Here is an 18,726-nt window from a genome sequence, read left to right as displayed (position 1 = left end):
CCAAGGAAGCCCTTCAGAAGTCCCTCCAGAAGCGTTTCCTGTCCTGGCCAGTGCTGCCCTGTCACCCAGAATGCCCTTTGTCCTTATAGACGCCACGGCGCACTCCTGCCAGCATGCTTCTGTCCCAACCGGGTGGGCTGAATTGGGCTGTGGGAACGCTCAGCAGCTCACTCAGCAAAGGTGACTTCTGCTCAGTTCCCTGGCCACCCTGGACCGGCAGGAGGGCTCTGCTCCACGTCTGCCTGCCTTAGGCGTTCTGGCTAGAGGAGCCTCTTCCATCTGGAATGTTGGTCAGGGTGGGGGTGAGGAGGGAGCATGGAAACTGGCTGGCAACCCTCTGCTGTCTTTCCCTTGACCGCTGCTAGTCAGTGACTCTGCCTGACTGACACCCAGGGGTGAAGATGGGTAATCCTGTGCACACTGGCTGCTGCCGAAGCTGGACACGCCCTCCCCACCCCCGCAGACCCTGAATGCTGTGTCCTCCGTGGGGTTGTTCTTGACCCCATCGACCCAGCCCAAGCTGGAAGTAATCCTTCCCTCCTCCCCTGTGGGCCCCTGTCACACTTAATTTCATAGTATAACTTGTCCTTGAACTGTGGTGGTGGTATACATCTCTCCCCTTTACTCACCTGGATTCCAGTCATCTTTTCCTCCCATCAACAGTCTTTCTCACACATGGGCTCACAAAGGGATGGTTTACTGGGTGTAGGGAGGAGCCCAGGAGAGGCGGGTACTATGCCTGTGCCAATAGGCCTGGGTCAGGACCTGAGCTGTGGTGGCAGTGAGAAGGGGGAACTCCAGGGACTCGAGGGAGCCGAGCCTTCCAGGTGTGGGAGCAGTACCAGGACTGGGAAGCTTCGGGGTCTGCAGGAACAATGCAGTGATGCACTGAGCCCCGTTTCTTCCTGGCTTGCATGCCACCTGCATAACATCCACACGCTCGATAGTGATATATTCGCTTTGATCATCACTAGTCATGTAAACCATTACATGGCTCTTGAGTCCCAGAAAGAATACTTTTGAAAGGCAACTGTTCTCTGAAGGACCTGACTGCTGCTCTTTGAAGTGTCAGGAATCACCCTCAGTAGTGATGGTGTTTCTGGTGAACTACAGATCGGACAGAAGAAATGTGCCTCCTTCCAGCCCCACCAGGCACACAGGCAGCCACTGTACATTAGACGGTGCTCCCAATTCTGCTGCCTGGGGATCCCCATCCCCACTGCAGTGTGGGGGCCAGAGTGGAGGGGGGCAGGTGTGAATGGCTTCTGGCCTCGGTGAGGTTTATAGCAACTGATGATATTGTTGGACCTGGAGAAGTAGAGCCTGTGGAGCTATTGTTTTTGTCTTCACTCTAGAAGAACCTATATGGAAAACCCAGAATCCTACTTAAGGAGGTTTTTGCAGGTGGTTGGTGCTTGAACTAGCTCAGCACCAGTGAGTCCCACATCCGTACCAGGGGAGAGAGCAGTTCGTGGTCCAATGCCTTGAACAGTATCTCTGCCTCCAGCCACCCAGATTTCCAGAAAGTGTTTCAATTCTACCAAAACACATGTCTTTGATTTTCAAAAAAAGACAATATTTTATAATCATCTGTACTCTTAATATTGGATTTTGATTTGGTTAATCTTTATTGGGGGCCCAATCCCGAATACCTTAGCTTTAGGGTAGGCAAGCCATCACCATTCTATAGATACGGATGCCAGGACTCTGGGAAATGATATGCCCAGTCATTCAGGGAGTCTGGGTAAGGCCAGGTTATTTCTGCATGGATTTTTGTAAGCTACACTGAAAGTGTGATCAACGTTCAGGGCCTGTCTCACTATTTGCCTAGAGTCATTGGTGCAATTTATACATCTTAAAATCTCATTTTAAAGTACATTTTAAATGTGCTTGATTCCCAGATAACCTCTTTGCCACCAACCAGAATGGATATTATTGTCACTCTCTGACAAGTCTGGATCGAGCCCAGATTGACCTCAACGGTCGGATCCGAAACGGCAGTGTCTACAGTGCGCACAGCACTAACTCCCTGAACAACCCGCAGCCCTACCTGCAGCCCTCCCCCATGTCCTCTAACCCGAGCATCACGGGCAGTGACGTCATGAGGCCCGACTACGTGCCGTCACACCGGCACAGCGCCCTGATCCCCCCGTCCTACCGCCCGACCCCAGATTACGAGACGGTGATGAAGCAGCTCAACAGAGGAATGGTGCACGCCGAGAGGCAGAGCCACTCGCTGCGAAACCTCAACATCGGCAGCTCCTACGCCTACAGCAGGCCCGACGCGCTGGTCTACAGCCAGCCGGAGATTCGGGAGCACGCCCACTTCGCCTCCCCGCAGTCACCCCACTACCCGTTCAGCCTGAACTACAGCTTCCACAGCCCGTCTCCATACCCGCACCCCGCCGAGCGGCGGCCCGTGGTGGGTGCCGTCAGTGTGCCCGAGCTGACCAACGTGCAGCTACAGGCCCAGGACTACCCGGCCCCCAACATCATGCGGACGCAGGTGTATCGCCCACCCCCGCCCTACCCGCCTCCACGGCCTGCCAACAGCACCCCGGACCTGTCCCGTCACCTATACATCAGCAGCAGCAACCCCGACCTCATCACCCGGCGCGTGCACCACTCAGTGCAGACGTTCCAGGAGGCCAGCCTGCCCGTGGCGCACTCACTGCAGGAGGTCAGCGAGCCGCTCACGGCCGCCCGGCGCGCGCACCTGCACAAGAGGAACAGCATCGAGGTGGCCGGACTGGCGCACAGCCTCGAGGGCCTGCGGCTCAAGGAGCGCACCCTGTCCGCGTCGGCCGCGGACCCGCCACCCAGGCCCGTCTCGGCGGGCTCCCAGCATGGCAGCTGCCCCGACAGGGCTGAGCGGCGCCCAGCGGACGAGCGGGGAGGCCTGGGCTACGGCCACAAGAAGTCTCTCTCCGACGCCACCATGCTGATCCACAGCAGCGAGGATGAGGAGGACCTGGACGAGGAGATGGCCTCGCTGGCGGTGCCCTTTCCCCAGGCCCGCGCGCCCCGGGGCCACCACTCCCCGGAGCCCCCACCGGGCCCCTCCCGCGCCCCCTGCGCCCCCACCCCCTCCGCGCCGGGCCTGGGCCCCGTGCAGGGTCGCGAGCCTGTACCCCAGCTCCGGGAGGCTGGCCGGCCCCGCAGAGAGGGGCTGCTCACGCCCTCCATGTCCGAGTCCGACCTCACCACGTCCGGGCGCTACCGAGCCAGGAGGGACTCCCTGAAGCAGCGGCCGGTGTCCGACCTCCTCTCGGGGAAGAAGAACGTCGTGGAAGGCCTTCCGCCGCTAGGGGTAAGCCATGTGCCGCTGTGCGCTATCTGGCCGCGGGGCCCTCCCAGCGTCTGCGCTCTGACTCTTGTTTCTTTCTTTCTTTTTAAAGATTTTATTTATTTATTTATTTGACAGACAGAGATCACAAGTAGGCAGAGAGAGAGAGAGAGGAGGAAGCAGGCTCCCCGCTAAGCAGAGAGCCCGATATGGGGCTCGATCCTAGGACCCTGGGATCATGACCTGAGCCGAAGGCAGAGGCTTTAACCCACTGAGCCACCCAGGCGCCCCTGACTCTTGTTTCTTGCAACTCTTTTCATCCCCCGCCCCATTCTCTCTATTGTATTTGGAACACTTTAATTATCTATGGAAATAAGGGGGATCGATTAGAATTGTAGCGGGTTTGCCTGAGATAATAGATTAGAGGCAGTGTAGAGATGGATTGGGGAGGGCCTGGGGGATGGAGTGGGAGGAAGGAAGGAGAGGTTTAGCAAGGGGCGTTAAGGAAAAGGAAGTTGAGGTTTGGCAGGTTTGAGGTAAGGTTGTTTTGTTAGCCCCGGGTTAGAAACGCGGTGTGGTGATGCCGAGTGCTGGGTTGGAAACGCCGTGTGGTGATGCCAGGTGCCGGGCGTTATTCCATTTGCCGCCTGGTGTCAGAGTGAAGCCTCCCCCGAGGGAGGTGTTGCTGCTGTCCGGAGTGTATGGCTCCAGCCCCAGTGGCCGGCCATGATCTCTGAGGGCCGCAGGGCGATTCTGGAGTTGGGAAGGTGGCACTTTGTCAAGACAAACACTCCAGAGCTCCGGGTCTCTTTAAAAGAAAGATTAAGTGAACTGAGAGCCCAAAGCCCAGAGTTCCTTGTAGAAAATGCAACTCTTTGATACTCATTATAATAAATAACCATGAGTTGCCCTCTTATTTATTTGAAGCAAAATATAAAAAAATATAATATCATCTCTAGCAGTCATTCCTCGAGGATTTACGGAGGTCCGAGGCGTATCCAGCATACAACAGGCCTATTGTTCCTTCAGAAGAAAAAGTAGACTCTGAGATGTTAAGTAACTTTTCCAAGGTCACACAGCTAGTGGGTGACTGAACTGGAATTTTAAACCCATGTTTATCCCTGCAAACTACTCTCTAATCTTTTACACTGTATTGCATTGAGGTATGTATACAATATATATTGAACTGAAACTTTTAAAGTCCCCAAGCACTGGCCACACGTTTGTGCCTTTACCATTTCAGTATGGCCACTCTGTCCTCTTTCAGCATTGCTCAGGTTTCTAGCTCCTTCTTTGCCCAAGTCTCCATGCCTGGAGCCCTGCCCTCTGATTGTGCTAAAGTGATTAATCAGTCTCTGCATTCTGTCTCCACCTTACTCCCAGTACCCTAGGAGCTAGGACTCCTCATCTCTGATAGTCTGCATACTCAGACTTGAGGACCCATCACAACTATAGTATTATCTTCATAAACTAGAATAAAATTCACTCAATTTTACAGTGTATATGAAATTGCTTAGTAGATGTAGACTGAAACCACTTACAATAGTGCTGTCTATTTAAGTGTGTTTGCTTTTAGTAAATCCGGGGATTGCATTTTAAGCTTAATTTTTCTTGGGCTTACATTCTGACCTACCTGAACAGTAAAGACCAGTGTCTCAGGTCCTCTGGAGTGGAAGGTGTGGACTCATGATCAATGATTCAGGGTGGGAACAGGGTATGGATGTGTCTCTGAAAGGTAATTCTATCTGAGTCCCTGTCCAGGTGGTCCTTTTCATAGTTAATACTCTTTTCCTAATTACATCAAGAACTGTCCATCTTTTTTGATTTTTTGTTTTTGGGAGAGAGAGAGAGTGTGCGGGGCGGGAGGGGGAAGGGTCAGAGGGAGAGACATAATCTTAAGCAGGCTCCATGCACTAGGCATAGAGCCTGACGTGGGGCTCCGTCTCCCCAGCTTGAGATCATGACCTGAGCTGAAATCAAGAGTCAGATGCTTAACTGACTGAGCTACCCAAGTGCCTCAAAACTATCCACCATTTTTATGTGTGACCCGAGTCTTCCCCAAATGATACTTGTTTTTTGTGTAGTCTCACTATTTAAGCTAAGCTATTTAATCTTGTCCCTGTACCTTTTGAATGGGATATAGCATGAGCCCCTAAATCTGAGGCTTTTGATGAGTTTGGTTCTCTAAAAATACAAGTTTTCTCCCTCGCTGACTTTGGAAACCCATAGTATTAGTACAGTTTTGCTCCCCTTCTTTTTTTTTCCCATCTTTTAAAAAATTAATTAATTTTTTTAAATAAACATATAACGTATTTTTATCCCCAGGGGTACAGGTCTGTGAATCGCCAGGTTTACACATTTCACAGCCCTCATCATAGCACATACCCTCTCCAATGTCCATATCCCCACCACCCTCTCCCGTCCCCCCTCCCCCCAGCAACCCTCAGTCTGTTTTTTGAGATTGAGTCTTTTATGGATTATCTCCCTCCCAATCCCATCTTCTTTCATTTTTTTCTTTTCCTACCCCTCAACCCCCCCACATTGCATCTCCACTTCCTCATATCAGGGAGATCATATGACAGTTGTCTTTCTCCGATTGACTAATTTCGCTAAGCATAATACCCTCTAGTTCCATCCACATCGTCGCAAATGGCAAGATTTCATTTCTTTTGATGGCTGCATAGTATTCCGTTGTGTATATATACCACATCTTCTTTATCCATTCATCTGTTGATGGACATCTAGGTTCTTTCCGTAGCTTGGCTATTGTGGACATTGCTGCTATAAACATTCGGGTGCACGTGCCCCTTCGGAGCACCACGTTTGTATCTTTAGGATATATACCCAGTAGTGTAATCGCTGGGTCATAGAGTAGCTCTATTTTCAGTTTTTTGAGGAACCTCCACACTGTTTTCCAGAGTGGTTGCACCAGCTTGCATTCCCACCAACAGTGTAGGAGGGTTCCCCTCTCTCCGCATCCTCACCAGCATCTGTCATTTCTTGACTTGTTAATTTTAGCCATTCTGATGGTGTGAGGTGGTATCTCATTGTGGTTTTGATTTGTATTTCCCTGATACTGAGTGATGTGGAGCATTTTTTCATGTGTCTGTTGGCCATCTGGATGTCTTCTTTGCAAAAATATCTGTTCATGTCCTCTGCCCATTTCTTGATTGGATTATTTGTTCTTTGGGTGTTGAGTTTGCTAAGTTCTTTATAGATTTTGGATACTAGCCCTTTATCTGATATGTTGTTTGCAAATATCTTCTCCCATTCTGTCAGTTGTCTTTTGGTTTTGTTAACTGTTTCCTTTGCTGTGCAAAAGCTTTTGATCTTGATGAAATCCCAATAGTTCGTTTTTGCCCTTGCTTCTGTTGTCTTTGGCGATGTTCCTAGGAAGAAGTTGCTGTGGTTGAGGTCAAAGCGGTCGCTGCCTGTGTTCTCCTCAAGGATTTTGATGGATTCGTTTCTCACATTGAGGTCCTTCATCCATTTGGAGTCTATTTTTGTGTGTGGTGTAAGGAAATAGTCCAATTTCATTTTTCTGCATGTGGCTGTCCAATTTTCCCAGCACCATTTGTTGAAGAGACTGTCTTTTTTCCATTGGACATTACTTCCTGCTTTGTTGAAGATTAGTTGACCATAGAGTTGAGGGTCTATTTCTGGGCTCTCTATTCTGTTCCATTGATCTATGTGTCTCTTTTTGTGCCACTACCATACTGTCTTGATGATGACAGCTTTGTAATAGAGCTCGAAGTCTGGAATTGTGATGCCACCAACTTTGGCTTTCTTTTTCAATATTCCTTTGGCTATTCGAGGTCTTTTCTGGTTCCATATAAATTTTAGGATTATTTGTTCTATTTCTTTGAAAAAAATGGATGGTATTTTGATAGGGATTGCGTTAAATGTGTAGATTGCTTTAGGTAGAATAGACATTTTCACAATATTTGTTCTTCCAATCCAGGAGCATGGAACATTTTTCCATTTCTTTGTGTCTTCCTCAATTTCTTTCATGAGTACTTTATAGTTTTCTGAGTATAGATTCTTTGCCTCTTTGGTTAGGTTTATTCCTAGGTATCTTATTGTTTTGGGTGCAATTGTAAATGGGACTGACTCCTTAATTTCTCTTTCTTCTGTCTTGTTGTTAGTGTAAAGAAATGCAACTGATTTCTGTGCATTGACTTTATATCCTGACACTTTACTGGATTCCTGTACAAGTTCTAGCAGTTTTGGAGTGTGCTCCCCTTCTTTGGCATAATGGATTCTCCTTGCTTGAAGAGGAGCTGCGGCTTTGGGGAAAGGTCTAGGACCTACGATTGGAAGAACCTGGGTCTCAGGCTGGACCCTCCTGTGGGCTGGACCTGGCAGCACCGGAACCTCATCTCCGTCTGTGGCATAGGGACAGTCTCCCCTGCTCTGCCTGCTGTAGGAAGTCCCCCGGAAGGTTAGGCATGAAAAATGCTTTGTAAATTCTATGATGGGGCATAGCTGACTTTAAGGAAAGGTTTTTATTGTTTTGACACCGATTACCATTTATAACAAGGCAGCTGGGTGACCTTGGGCAAGCTGTCCCATCTCTCTGACTCTGCTTTCTCATCTGTAAGGGAAGCTGACCCCAGAGAGTCATTGCAGGATAAGTGAGTGGCACATGGAAAATGCTCAGGCGAAGTTATCTTACTACCCTGAGGTTGCATCATCCTGGCTGCCCGAGAACTGAAGAGCTCAACCCCCTGCTAAGCCCCTGGGTCTCCTCATAGTGACATGAGGTTGCCGTGACCTTCAGTGTCACCACTGACACTGAGTTCACATACTAACCTGAATTAAGGTTATGGGAGTTTAGTATTAAAAACAGTGAACTAAATTGCAGACAAGCAGAAACATTTTCGAGTTCTCCACCCTTCTCCACCTCCAGGAGCTTGATTGTTATCTGAAAAAGAGTGGGCTGAGGTACAGATTTCTCGCCTGTGCATGCTTGAGCCCTGGCTGGGGGTTCTCACAGAAATCACTGTGGGGCGGTGCCCCGAAGGAGGTCCTGGTTTTGATAATATGTGTCTTTCTTCACATGCTGGCTTTAGACCCAGACCTTCCAGCCAATCAGTTCCATGGGGCATGCGGGGTGGCAGCCTCCTGACCTCATTCTCAGGCAGAGGAGAGCTGGAGCCACCCTGTCCTGGTGGGCCAGTTTTCAAGAGTCTTGTGAGCCCCTTGATGTCACATTGGCAGCTTGAAATTGGCCGTGGTGGGAGTATTCACACCATGGCAACTGGACAACTTTGCCTGGCAGAGCCCCCACCCCCCACCCCATCCTGCCCCAGCCAGTTGTTAAACAGCAGCAAACCAGGGTTTTCTGTACAGGTAAGAATCATGAATGGCATCGTAGCCTAGGCGGCAACCTTTCAGCCTCTCCCTCCCAGGCAGGTAGGGCTGGAGTAAAGCTCCATTTGGGAGATGGAACTGAGAAAACCATTGCTGTCAAACAAGGGGGCTGCTGTCATAGTGATTAAGGCTTCCAAGGAGGTGTAGAATGGCCAAGGAGACTTCGCCACCTTGGGCTTGTCTGCTCTAGAGAGGAAGATCATTATTTCCATAGTCATGTTAGGAGACTGTCCTGTATTGTCTTCCTGGTGTCACTTTGGAGATATCAGTCCTGTTGCCTTTTCCTGGTTAAAATGTGGCAGTTTTGAACTGCTAGAACTTGTACAGGAATTCAGTAATGTGTCAGGATATAAAATGAATGCACAGAAATCAGTCGCATTTCTCTACACCAACAACAAGACAGAAGAAAGAGAAATTAAGGAGTCCATCCCATTTACAATTGCACCCAAAACTATAAGATACCTAGGAATAAACCTAACCAAAGAGACTAAGAATCTATACACAGAAAACTATAAAGTACTCATGAAAGAAATTGAGGAAGACACAAAGAAATGGAAAAATGTTCCATGCTCCTGGATTGGAAGAATAAATATTGTGAAAATGTCTATGCTACCTAAAGCAATCTACACATTTAATGCAATTCCTATCAAAGTACCATCCATTTTTTCAAAGAAATGGAACAAATAATCCTAAAATTTATATGGAACCAGAAAAGACCGCGAATAGCCAAAGGAATATTGAAAAAGAAAGCCAGAGTTGGTGGCATCACAATTCCGGACTTCAAGCTCTATTACAAAGCTGTCATCATCAAGACAGCATGGTACTGGCACAAAAACAGACACATAGATCAATGGAACAGAATAGAGAGCCCAGAAATAGACCCTCAACTCTATGGTCAACTAATCTTCGACAAAGCAGGAAAGAATGTCCAATGGAAAAAAGACAGCCTCTTCAATAAATGGTGTTGGGAAAATTGGACAGCCACATGCAGAAAAATGAAATTGGATCATTTCCTTACACCACACACGAAAATAGACTCAAAATGGATGAAGGACCTCAATGTGAGAAAGGAATCCATCAGAATCCTTGAGGAGAACACAGACAGCAACCTCTTCGACCTCAGCCGCAGCAACATCTTCCTAGGAACATCGCCAAAGGCAAGGGAAGCAAGGGCAAAAATGAACTATTGGGATTTTATCAAGATCAAAAGCTTTTGCACAGCAAAGGAAACAGTTCACAAAACCAAAAGACAACTGACAGAATGGGAGAAGATATTTGCAAACGACATATCAGATAAAGGGCTAGTGTCCAGAATCTATAAAGAACTTAGCAAACTCAACACCCAAAGAACAAATAATCCCATCAAGAAATGGGCAGAAGACATGAACAGACATTTCTGCAAAGAAGACATCCAGATGGCCAACAGACACATGAAAAAGTGCTCCATATCACTCGGCATCAGGGAAATACAAATCAAAACCACAATGAGATACCACCTCACACCAGTCAGAATGGCTAAAATTAACAAGTCCGGAAATGACAGATGCTGGCGAGGATGCGGAGAAAGGGGAACCCTCCTACACTGTTGGTGGGAATGCAAGCTGGTGCAACCACTCTGGAAAACAGCATGGAGGTTCCTCAAAATGTTGAAAATAGAACTACCCTATGACCCAGCAATTGCACTGCTGGGTATTTACCCTAAAGATACAAACGTAGTGATCCGAAGGGGCACGTGCACCCGAATGTTTATAGCAGCAATGTCTACAATAGCCAAACTATGGAAAGAACCTAGATGTCCATCAACAGACGAATGGATAAAGAAGATGTGGTATATATATACAATGGAATACTATGCAGCCATCAAAAGAAATGAAATCTTGCCATTTGCGACAACATGGATGGAACTAGAGGGTATCATGCTTAGCGAAATAAGTCAATCGGAGAAAGACAACTATCATATGATCTCCCTGATATGAGGGAGAGGAGATGCAACATGGGGGGTTAATGTGGTAGGAGAAGAGTAAATGAAACAAGTTGGGATTGGGAGGGAGACAAACCATAAGTGACTCTTAATCTCACAAAACAAACTGAGGGTTGCTGGGCAGAGAGGGGTTGCGGGGGGAGGTTATGGACATTGGGTAGGGTAGTGCTATGGTGAGTGCTGTGAAGTTTGTAAACGTGGAGATTCACAGACCTGTACCCCTGGGGGGGAAAAAAAATATATATATATATATGTTTATAAAAAATAAAATTATAAAAATTAAATCTGCCTACAGCAAAAAAAAAAAAAAAAAAAATGTGGCAGTTTTGAGATGCAATGATCCAACCCAGGTCACCCCAGTCTGCAACAGAATGTTGGGAAAGTGACCCCAGAAAACATTTAATTTTTTCAGAACGATTTAAAGAACTAGTTTATATCTTAAAAACAAAAAACAAAAAAAAAACAGCCTATTGCAATCATGCAACTGCATTTAAAACTCTTTTTGTGGACTGCCACTGATTTTTTGTGTGCATGTCATGTTTTGAAATTTGGGAGTTCTGTGAAGGAATGCTGTCTGCCTGAAGCCTCACCTCTCATTACAACAGAGACTTGAAATGAATTGCATTCAAAATCTTCTCTATCTGCAAGACTTATCAGGGCTTTGGCCTTGAAAGGAATGTCTTCCTCCCAATGTTTGTTAAACAAATGTGTGTGTGGAGTGTAATCTCTCCTGTGCTGGTTGGTGAAGAAGAACACTCCTTCCACTTGTTTCCAGTCTTCAGTCCACAGAAGTTTCTTTTCAAGGGGGCTGTATTTGTATATATGTCATATATACATGTAAATATTTTTATAGGGAATGAAAAAGAGCCGGGTAGATGCAAAAAAAATTGGTCCTCTCAAATTGGCTGCCCTAAATGGACTCTCCCTATCTCGACTGCCTCTGCCTGATGAAGGAAAGGAAGTGCCTGCCAGAGCCACCAATGACGAGAGGGTATGTACCCCATGTATGGACCGAGCAGTGTGCTTTCTCTGGGACAGTCCATAAGATGCTACAAAAATGCCTTCTTCAGATTTTAATGAATTTGCTAATACATCCAATTATCATAAATGAGGGTTAAGTATTTTATAATCTGGATGTCAAAATTGGGGCAAGTCTAATATGTTAATAGATCATTTTGGAGTAAATGTTGATTTTTTGTTTGTTTGTTCCTGACTGTTCTTACTGTTCTTTACCTTCTTCTGGTCATCCATAGCAGTCTTGATTTCTGATGGCTTTAAGTTAGAGGAATTCTACGTGTCCATATGAGTACACCCGATAAAGGGAGCACACATTGCCTGCTTTCACTGTATGGAAAATTCATCTCAGGAGTCAACAGTTACTGAATTTTTCATGACTTTCTTTGTGACCAACATGCATTTGCTATGAGGTTTTACTGTATCAAAATCAGACAGGCAAGAATTAATGCTAAGTAAAAATTAATTTGCTTACAACAGGATCCTGGAGATAATTTTAATATTTCCCACATTTTTCAGTTTTTCTATACCATAGATTAGAAAATTGAAGCATTTGTTCATAGAAGTTGGAATTGATTCTCCTGCTCTAGGATTTACTCTTTTCTAGGAGAACTTTCTCTTCCTTAGGAGTCACAAAACTGACCATAGACTTAGAGAAGATGAATTCAAATTATTGTTGGCCAGTTTCACCTTTAAACAGAACTCTGTCTTCTGCATCTCACCAACAACGTGGTTTTGTTACTTTAACTCTTCCCGTTACGGCTTGTTAAAAATTTAGCTTTGATTTCATTTAGAGTTTTCAATACTAGATAATTTCTAAACTTGAAGTGAAAACAAGATTTCAGATGTGCCTTCGGAATGCAGCTTGGACAGGTGACGATACTCATATTATCCCATGTGTTTCATTTTACAGTGTAAAATTCTGGAACAGCGGTTAGAACAGGGAATGGTGTTCACGGAATATGAAAAAATTCTTAAAAAACGGCTAGTTGACGGGGAGTGCTCAACAGCACGACTCCCTGAAAACGCAGAAAGAAATCGATTCCAAGATGTCCTTCCCTACGACGATGCCAGAGTGGAGCTTGTCCCAACTAAAGAAAACAATACTGGCTACATCAACGCGTCCCATATTAAGGTGAGAGGAGCGGGCGGGGCGGTGATGGCTGTGAAGTTGCCATTTCAGTTACAGGAATGATAAGAACTGTGTTCACATCTGTATTCTAAGAACAACCTAGTTGGAGCCATTGTGACAAATTACGTTATAAACTGGGAAATCTGTACTCCCCAGCTGGGTAGGAAGTGTTTGCCAACAGAGCCAAAGCTGTGTTCCTCTCCCAGGTGCTAAGCCCCTCTGCCCCCGACACTGTGGCCAGGACTCAGAGAGGCCTCTTTGGGCTGACCTTAGGCCTTTGTTCTTCTAAATCTGAAGATCTCGTTCTGGCTCATAAATTCTCTCCAGAGCGGCAGAATTGCTAGTTTTTTGTTATCACATACCTGCACTGACTCTTCTGTGACAAAGGTGTCTGGGTTTGTTTATTTTAGAGAGAGAGCAGGGGAGGGGCCGAGGGAGAGGGAGAGGGTCCACAGCAGACTCCCCGTTCAGCCCAGAGCCCGGTCTCACAACCCTGAGATCCTGACCTGAGCTCAGACCAAGAGTGGGAAGCTGAACCTGCTGAGCCACCCAGGTGCCCTGTCTGGGTTTTTTAATGGTGGTCACCAAAGCTCTTCCTTAAAACAGTGACAGCTGGAGGCACCTGGGTGGCTCAGTGGGTTAAAAAGCCTCTGCCTTCCGCTCAGGTCATAATCTCAGGGTCCTGGGATCAAGCCCGGCATTGGGCTCTCTGCTCAGCGGGGAGCCTGCTTCTCCGCAACCCCTCTCTGCCTGCCTCTCTGCCTACTTATGATCTTTGTCTGTCAAATAAATAAATAATATTTAAACAAAAACAAAAACAAAAAACAGTGACATCTCTTCTTTTTGCTTTTTCCCTGTGATCACTTTTCAAGATTGTTTGTCCTTTGGAGAAGCAGTGCACTTTTTCCCTAGAGACAGTGTTATGCCATTTAACTGGGGTAATGTTTCACCCATTAAGATGGGAAAAGTGGTGATGGAGGCGCCTCGGTGGCTCAGTGGGTTAAAGCCTCTGCCTTCGGCTCAGGTCATGATCCCAGGGTCCTGGGATTGAGCCCCCACATCGGGCTTTCTGCTCAGCGGGGAGCCTGCTTCCCTCTCTCTCTGCCTGTCTCTCTGCCTGCTTGTGATCTCTCTCTCTGTCAAATAAATAAATAAAATCTTAAAAAATAAAAGGGGGGAAGTGATGGTAATTCCCAGCTGGGCCACAAGGAAGGCAGGGTGCTGTCCTGCAGCATTGTCCCTTTTGTTTGTGCTGGCTGGAGATCACGTGCTTTTATTTGGGGAAGGAGACGTTTTCTTATTGGGAGTGAACGAGGAAGTATCCACGTCAGGAATTTTTCTTCTTTCCCACATTTTATTTTGTGTGCAAGTGATATATGATGAGTGCAGGTTTACGCTTGAGGCTTTCAGGGACCAGGCAGTCGGCCTGCTAAAGCCTTTGCCCTTGGTGGTATCGGGGAATAAGCACGTGCGCTTGTTGATGTAGGTATAATTTATTTAAAAGCTGAGCATTTCTGTGCAGTGACTCATCCAGCCTCTCATGACGGGATGGATGAGAACTGGAGAAAGTCGTCATCCTATGTGGTATTGCAGAATCTTCAGGGGCCAGCTGAAGGCCAGGGGTGGCAGCTGAGCCTCAGAACTCCAGGTTCTGTCACTTACCAGCGAGGGGTCTCCTCGGGCTTTCCTAGGAATAAAGCACTGACTCCTGCCCCTTGGGCCACAGACCCCCGCCCTTTGCTGGCTGGAGCTCGCCATCAGTGAGGGAGTCCAGCCAGGACTCCAGCAGGCAGCCGTGAGTGTGGCTGTGGGCCGAGCCACGCGGGGGGGGCCCTTGGGAAGCGCCACTGTGGTCCCGAATGTCAGTGGGCGTGGCCTTTAACCAGCTCTCCTGGCTACAGACCCAGACTCCACTGCCTACCAGCCCGTTCTCAAGGAGGTGTGGGCTCAGGTGGAAACTTAGTATCATTCGGAGGGGCGGGGGTGATCTGGACTCAAGTTCAAAGGCGAGACCATTTTAAGCAGGAATATTTTTTTCTGTCCTAGAAATCTGGTATTTAACCTCAGTTTTGACTTAATTGTTACTAGTTTTCTCAGTGTGTTTAGTACTTCACGAGGGGAAACTGTTTGTACTTTAGGATACTGTGATGTGGATATTTTTATATCAGCAGCAGTAAGAGCTGTTTATTGAGAACCTATTATGCGCAGGCACCAGATACATTGACTCATTTAATTCTGCCAATGGCCCTATGCAGGTACATGGCATTTTTATTTTACAGATGAGAGCAGAGAGGCAAAGAGGTTAAACATATTGTCCTAGGTCACATACATATCATGTGCATTCGCAGTGTGTAAGTTTATAAACAGGTAGTAATGGGAATTGTATTAACAAAGAAAAAGGATAAGAGCTACACCTTTTTTTTTTTTTTTAAAGATTTTATTTATTCATTTGACAGAGATCACAAGCAGGCAGAGAGAGGCAGGCAGAGAGAGAGAGAGGAGGAAGCAGGCTTCCCGCGGAGCACAGAGCCCGATGTGGGGCTTGATCCCAGGACACTGGGATCATGACCTGAGCCGAAGGCAGAGGCTTTAACCCACTGAGCCACCCAGGCGCCCCAGAGCTACACCTTTATTCTGAGTAATTCAGCTTATCTTTTAGTACTACCATAAACAAATATGCATACATCCATATATGCATACACATTAATTAATATTTAAAGATTTATTTAGAGAGAGCGGGGGAGGAGGGGCAGAGGGAGAGAGAGAGAATCCCAGGCAGACTCCCCACTGGATGTGGCCCCCAACATGGGGCTCGATCCCACAACCCTGAGATCACGACCTGAGCCGAAACCAAGAGTCGGCCTCTTAACCGACTGAGCCGCACAGGCACCCCACATACTAATTTTTTAAAACCCGTTTTCTAATTTCAGGTCTCTGTCAGTGGAATTGAGTGGGATTATATTGCCACACAGGGGCCGCTGCAGAATACCTGTCAGGATTTTTGGCAGATGGTGTGGGAACAGGGAGTCGCCATTATAGCAATGGTGACCGTGGAAGAGGTGAGTGCTCCTGTCCTGTTGTTGATTTTCTCTGCCTGAGAACAGTTCCTTCGATCATGGGGCCCTGACCTTTACCGCAGGAGGCAGGCCAGGTTGCTGTCCTGCTTCTCGGGTGCGCGGTCTGTATGAGGGGTGCCTGCGGCTGGACCTGCTCTTGGCTTCTGACCGCTCGTGTCCCTCACAGGAGGGCGGGAGGGAGAAGAGCTTCAGGTACTGGCCTCGGCTGGGTTCCCGGCATAACACCGTCACCTACGGGAGGTTTAAGATCACCACCCGCTTCCGCACCGACTCTGGCTGCTACGCCACCACGGGCCTGAAGATGAAGCACCTGCTCACGGGACAGGAGAGGACGGTCTGGCATCTCCAGTACACGGACTGGCCTGAGCACGGCTGTCCCGAGGACATCAAGGGATTTTTATGTAAGTGTCTACCTGGCACAGCCTCCGCTCTGGTTGTGTGCATGGAGCAAGATGTCACTCCTCAAGTATTTCCTTTAGGATGGCTAATAGAAGCTTTGGACTTGCTTTATTTTATTATTTTTTTAAAGATTTTATTTGTTTATTTGAGAGGGAGAGCACGAGCTGGGGGCTGGTGGCAGAGGCACAGGGGGAAGCAGGCTCCTGGCTGGCTTTCTCCAGGACCCTGGGATCACAACCCTAGCCGGGGGCAGATGCTCAACATGCTGAGTCCCCTGGGCGCCCTGGACTAGCTTTAAAGTAAAGGCTTCAAGTGTTTAGAGGAAGCTTAACAGAGAAAAGTTTTGGGAGTATGATTTGGTGGCGAGTAGAAGGACTTTCAGAGACTTTCTCCTCCATTACATTTTGTAGTGGGGCAGAGGCAGTGACTGCCCATGGTCACACTGTCAATTAGCTGTTGGGGCTGGTTAACTGGCACCCGGTGTTCTTTATCCAGAGTCCTTCCAATCAGTGATGATAATCTGGAAACTGTCAGTTTGATGGGGTTTAATCCTTGCATATTTCTCTGTTCCACTGATATTTCATAGCATACCTTGAGGAGATCCAGTCTGTTCGACGTCATACAAATAGTACCAGTGAACCAAAGAGCCCCAACCCTCCGTTGCTGGTCCACTGCAGTGCTGGGGTGGGAAGGACTGGAGTCGTCATTTTGTCAGAGATCATGATCGCCTGCCTGGAACACAATGAGGTATGTATGTCCTTGTTGGTCGGGGAAGAAAGGGGCTAGTGGCCTACCAGTGCTCTTGGGGCACGTTCCCCGGAGGCTTCTTCTAGAAGGTGCTGGGCTAGGACAGTGTGTGGGTCTTGACCAGACTTCTGCTAGAACTGTTCCCGTCTCTGGGGGGGCCTGCATCCGCTCCCGGTTGTCTCTCCTTCCAGGTGCTGGACATCCCGAGGGGGCTGGACATGCTGAGGCAGCAGAGGATGATGATGGTGCAGACGCTGTGCCAGTACACGTTCGTGTACCGCGTCCTCATTCAGTTCCTCAAGAGCTCCAGGCTCATCTGAGCTCCCACAGCTCAGGACGGGGACCGATGGGGCGACACACTGACAGCTGACGGGAGCGCCTGACTCGGACCTCCCCACGGCTGCCAGCCTGGGCCACGAGCAGCACCTTGACGGTGCCTGGACAACGGCGCCCGGAGGGAGACCTGCAGAGCCCAGGGCTGGGGAAGTATGACGGAGGAGGCCGTGGTCCCTGGGGCCTTGCCCGCTCGCGTCTGTCCGACTGGCAGCGCTTGCGTACTTTGTGGAGGTGGTTTTCCAGATAGTTCTCTGTTGTACTGAAGCTGTGCAGGGCAACTCTGGCAGTCAGGAAGGCGCATCAATTTCTCGCTTGGATGTCTTGGAATTTTATTTTATGACTAAAGTATTTGGGGCTTTTTGTTGAGAAACTTTCCACGGGGATGGTCCACAGGTGTGAATAGTTCCCATGTAAGTTTGTATTTAAAACCATGCTACTATCTCTTGTTATTTTTTTAAAAACTTAACAGTTTAGTTACCAAACCTAAAATTACAAGAAGAATCTAAAAGTGTTATTTTGAAACATAGAAAGCATTTTTATATTCAGAAAATTTTTTATTCTAGAATATTCTATATATTTGTACCTTCTCTATTTTGCAAACAAGAGTTCAACTCATTAAGGTACTGAAATGAACCCATTACTGTAAGAGAAAGTCGGGAATGAAGGCACATTATTGGAAATGTAAGACAATACTCAGAGTCACTATTTTTTTCAGTATTATTTGTAAACCTAAACCAGTTTGATCATACTGGTTGAAACTGAAGTGAAAAGCAATTGCCTAGGTTGGTTTTAAGCACTTTGTTGTTAAAGACAAATCTGAATTTTAATATATGTGTTGCTTGATAGATGAGACACTAACAGTGGGTATCCAGAAGTATTTGGAAGTGAGAAGGGCTAAGCGTACGTGGGTGGTCAGGGCAGGGGTAAGTGCGGTGTAATTGCAGGATGGCAGGCGTGAGATGCCTTTGACAGAAGTGCAGTATTAACTCTGCTCCCACTGAGAGGCTGGGGTAGAGAGTAGCGGCTGGGCGGTGGGTAGGTACCTGCCAGGAAGTTCAAGTCACTCTCCGTGACTCACTGTTTCCTTGGAGTTCTTACTCCTGAACTTCTGTTCTTTTTTGATAAAGAAAGTCAGGTTTATATTATCATTAAAAGAAGCCTAGAAGAGGTTTTATCTTCTTCTGATTGAAAGAAGGGAAGAGTTAGTAATAGTTTCACCTCAGTTCCCAAAACTACAGCCCAGACTACTTGTGGGGCTCCCATAGATTGCTGTTCTAGTCAAGAGATGCTGGGGTTTTAGTTCCCTGATCCCCTAACTTCACCCCTGAGGTCGTGTTAGCTTCTTGGTTCCTCCTCCCTCCATCAATCACATCCTGGTGGC

General features: G+C 47.5%; 1 protein-coding gene across 3 annotated transcripts in view; it reads left to right on the top strand.

The window, feature by feature from the left end:
• PTPN21 (protein tyrosine phosphatase non-receptor type 21) overlaps positions 1–17,431 on the top strand; it is a 78,699-nt gene extending 61,268 nt beyond the window's left edge. For all 3 annotated transcript variants that reach the window (XM_032878584.1, XM_032878585.1, XM_032878583.1), the window contains exons 13-19: positions 1,902–3,310; positions 11,494–11,631; positions 12,568–12,789; positions 15,717–15,845; positions 16,030–16,264; positions 16,849–17,009; positions 17,201–17,431. In XM_032878584.1, coding sequence (XP_032734475.1) covers positions 1,902–3,310; positions 11,494–11,631; positions 12,568–12,789; positions 15,717–15,845; positions 16,030–16,264; positions 16,849–17,009; positions 17,201–17,329 — 2,423 coding nt within the window. In that variant the 3' untranslated portion in view covers positions 17,330–17,431. The remainder of the gene's footprint in view (positions 1–1,901; positions 3,311–11,493; positions 11,632–12,567; positions 12,790–15,716; positions 15,846–16,029; positions 16,265–16,848; positions 17,010–17,200) is intronic.
• Positions 17,432–18,726: the final 1,295 nt, after the last annotated feature.

The sequence above is a fragment of the Lontra canadensis genome, unplaced genomic scaffold (genome assembly GCF_010015895.1).
Source record: "Lontra canadensis isolate GAN:19392208 unplaced genomic scaffold, GSC_riverotter_1.0 scaffold64, whole genome shotgun sequence".
In the NCBI taxonomy this organism is placed as follows: Eukaryota; Metazoa; Chordata; class Mammalia; order Carnivora; family Mustelidae; genus Lontra; species Lontra canadensis.
This window is presented reverse-complemented; position numbering and strand designations above follow the sequence as displayed.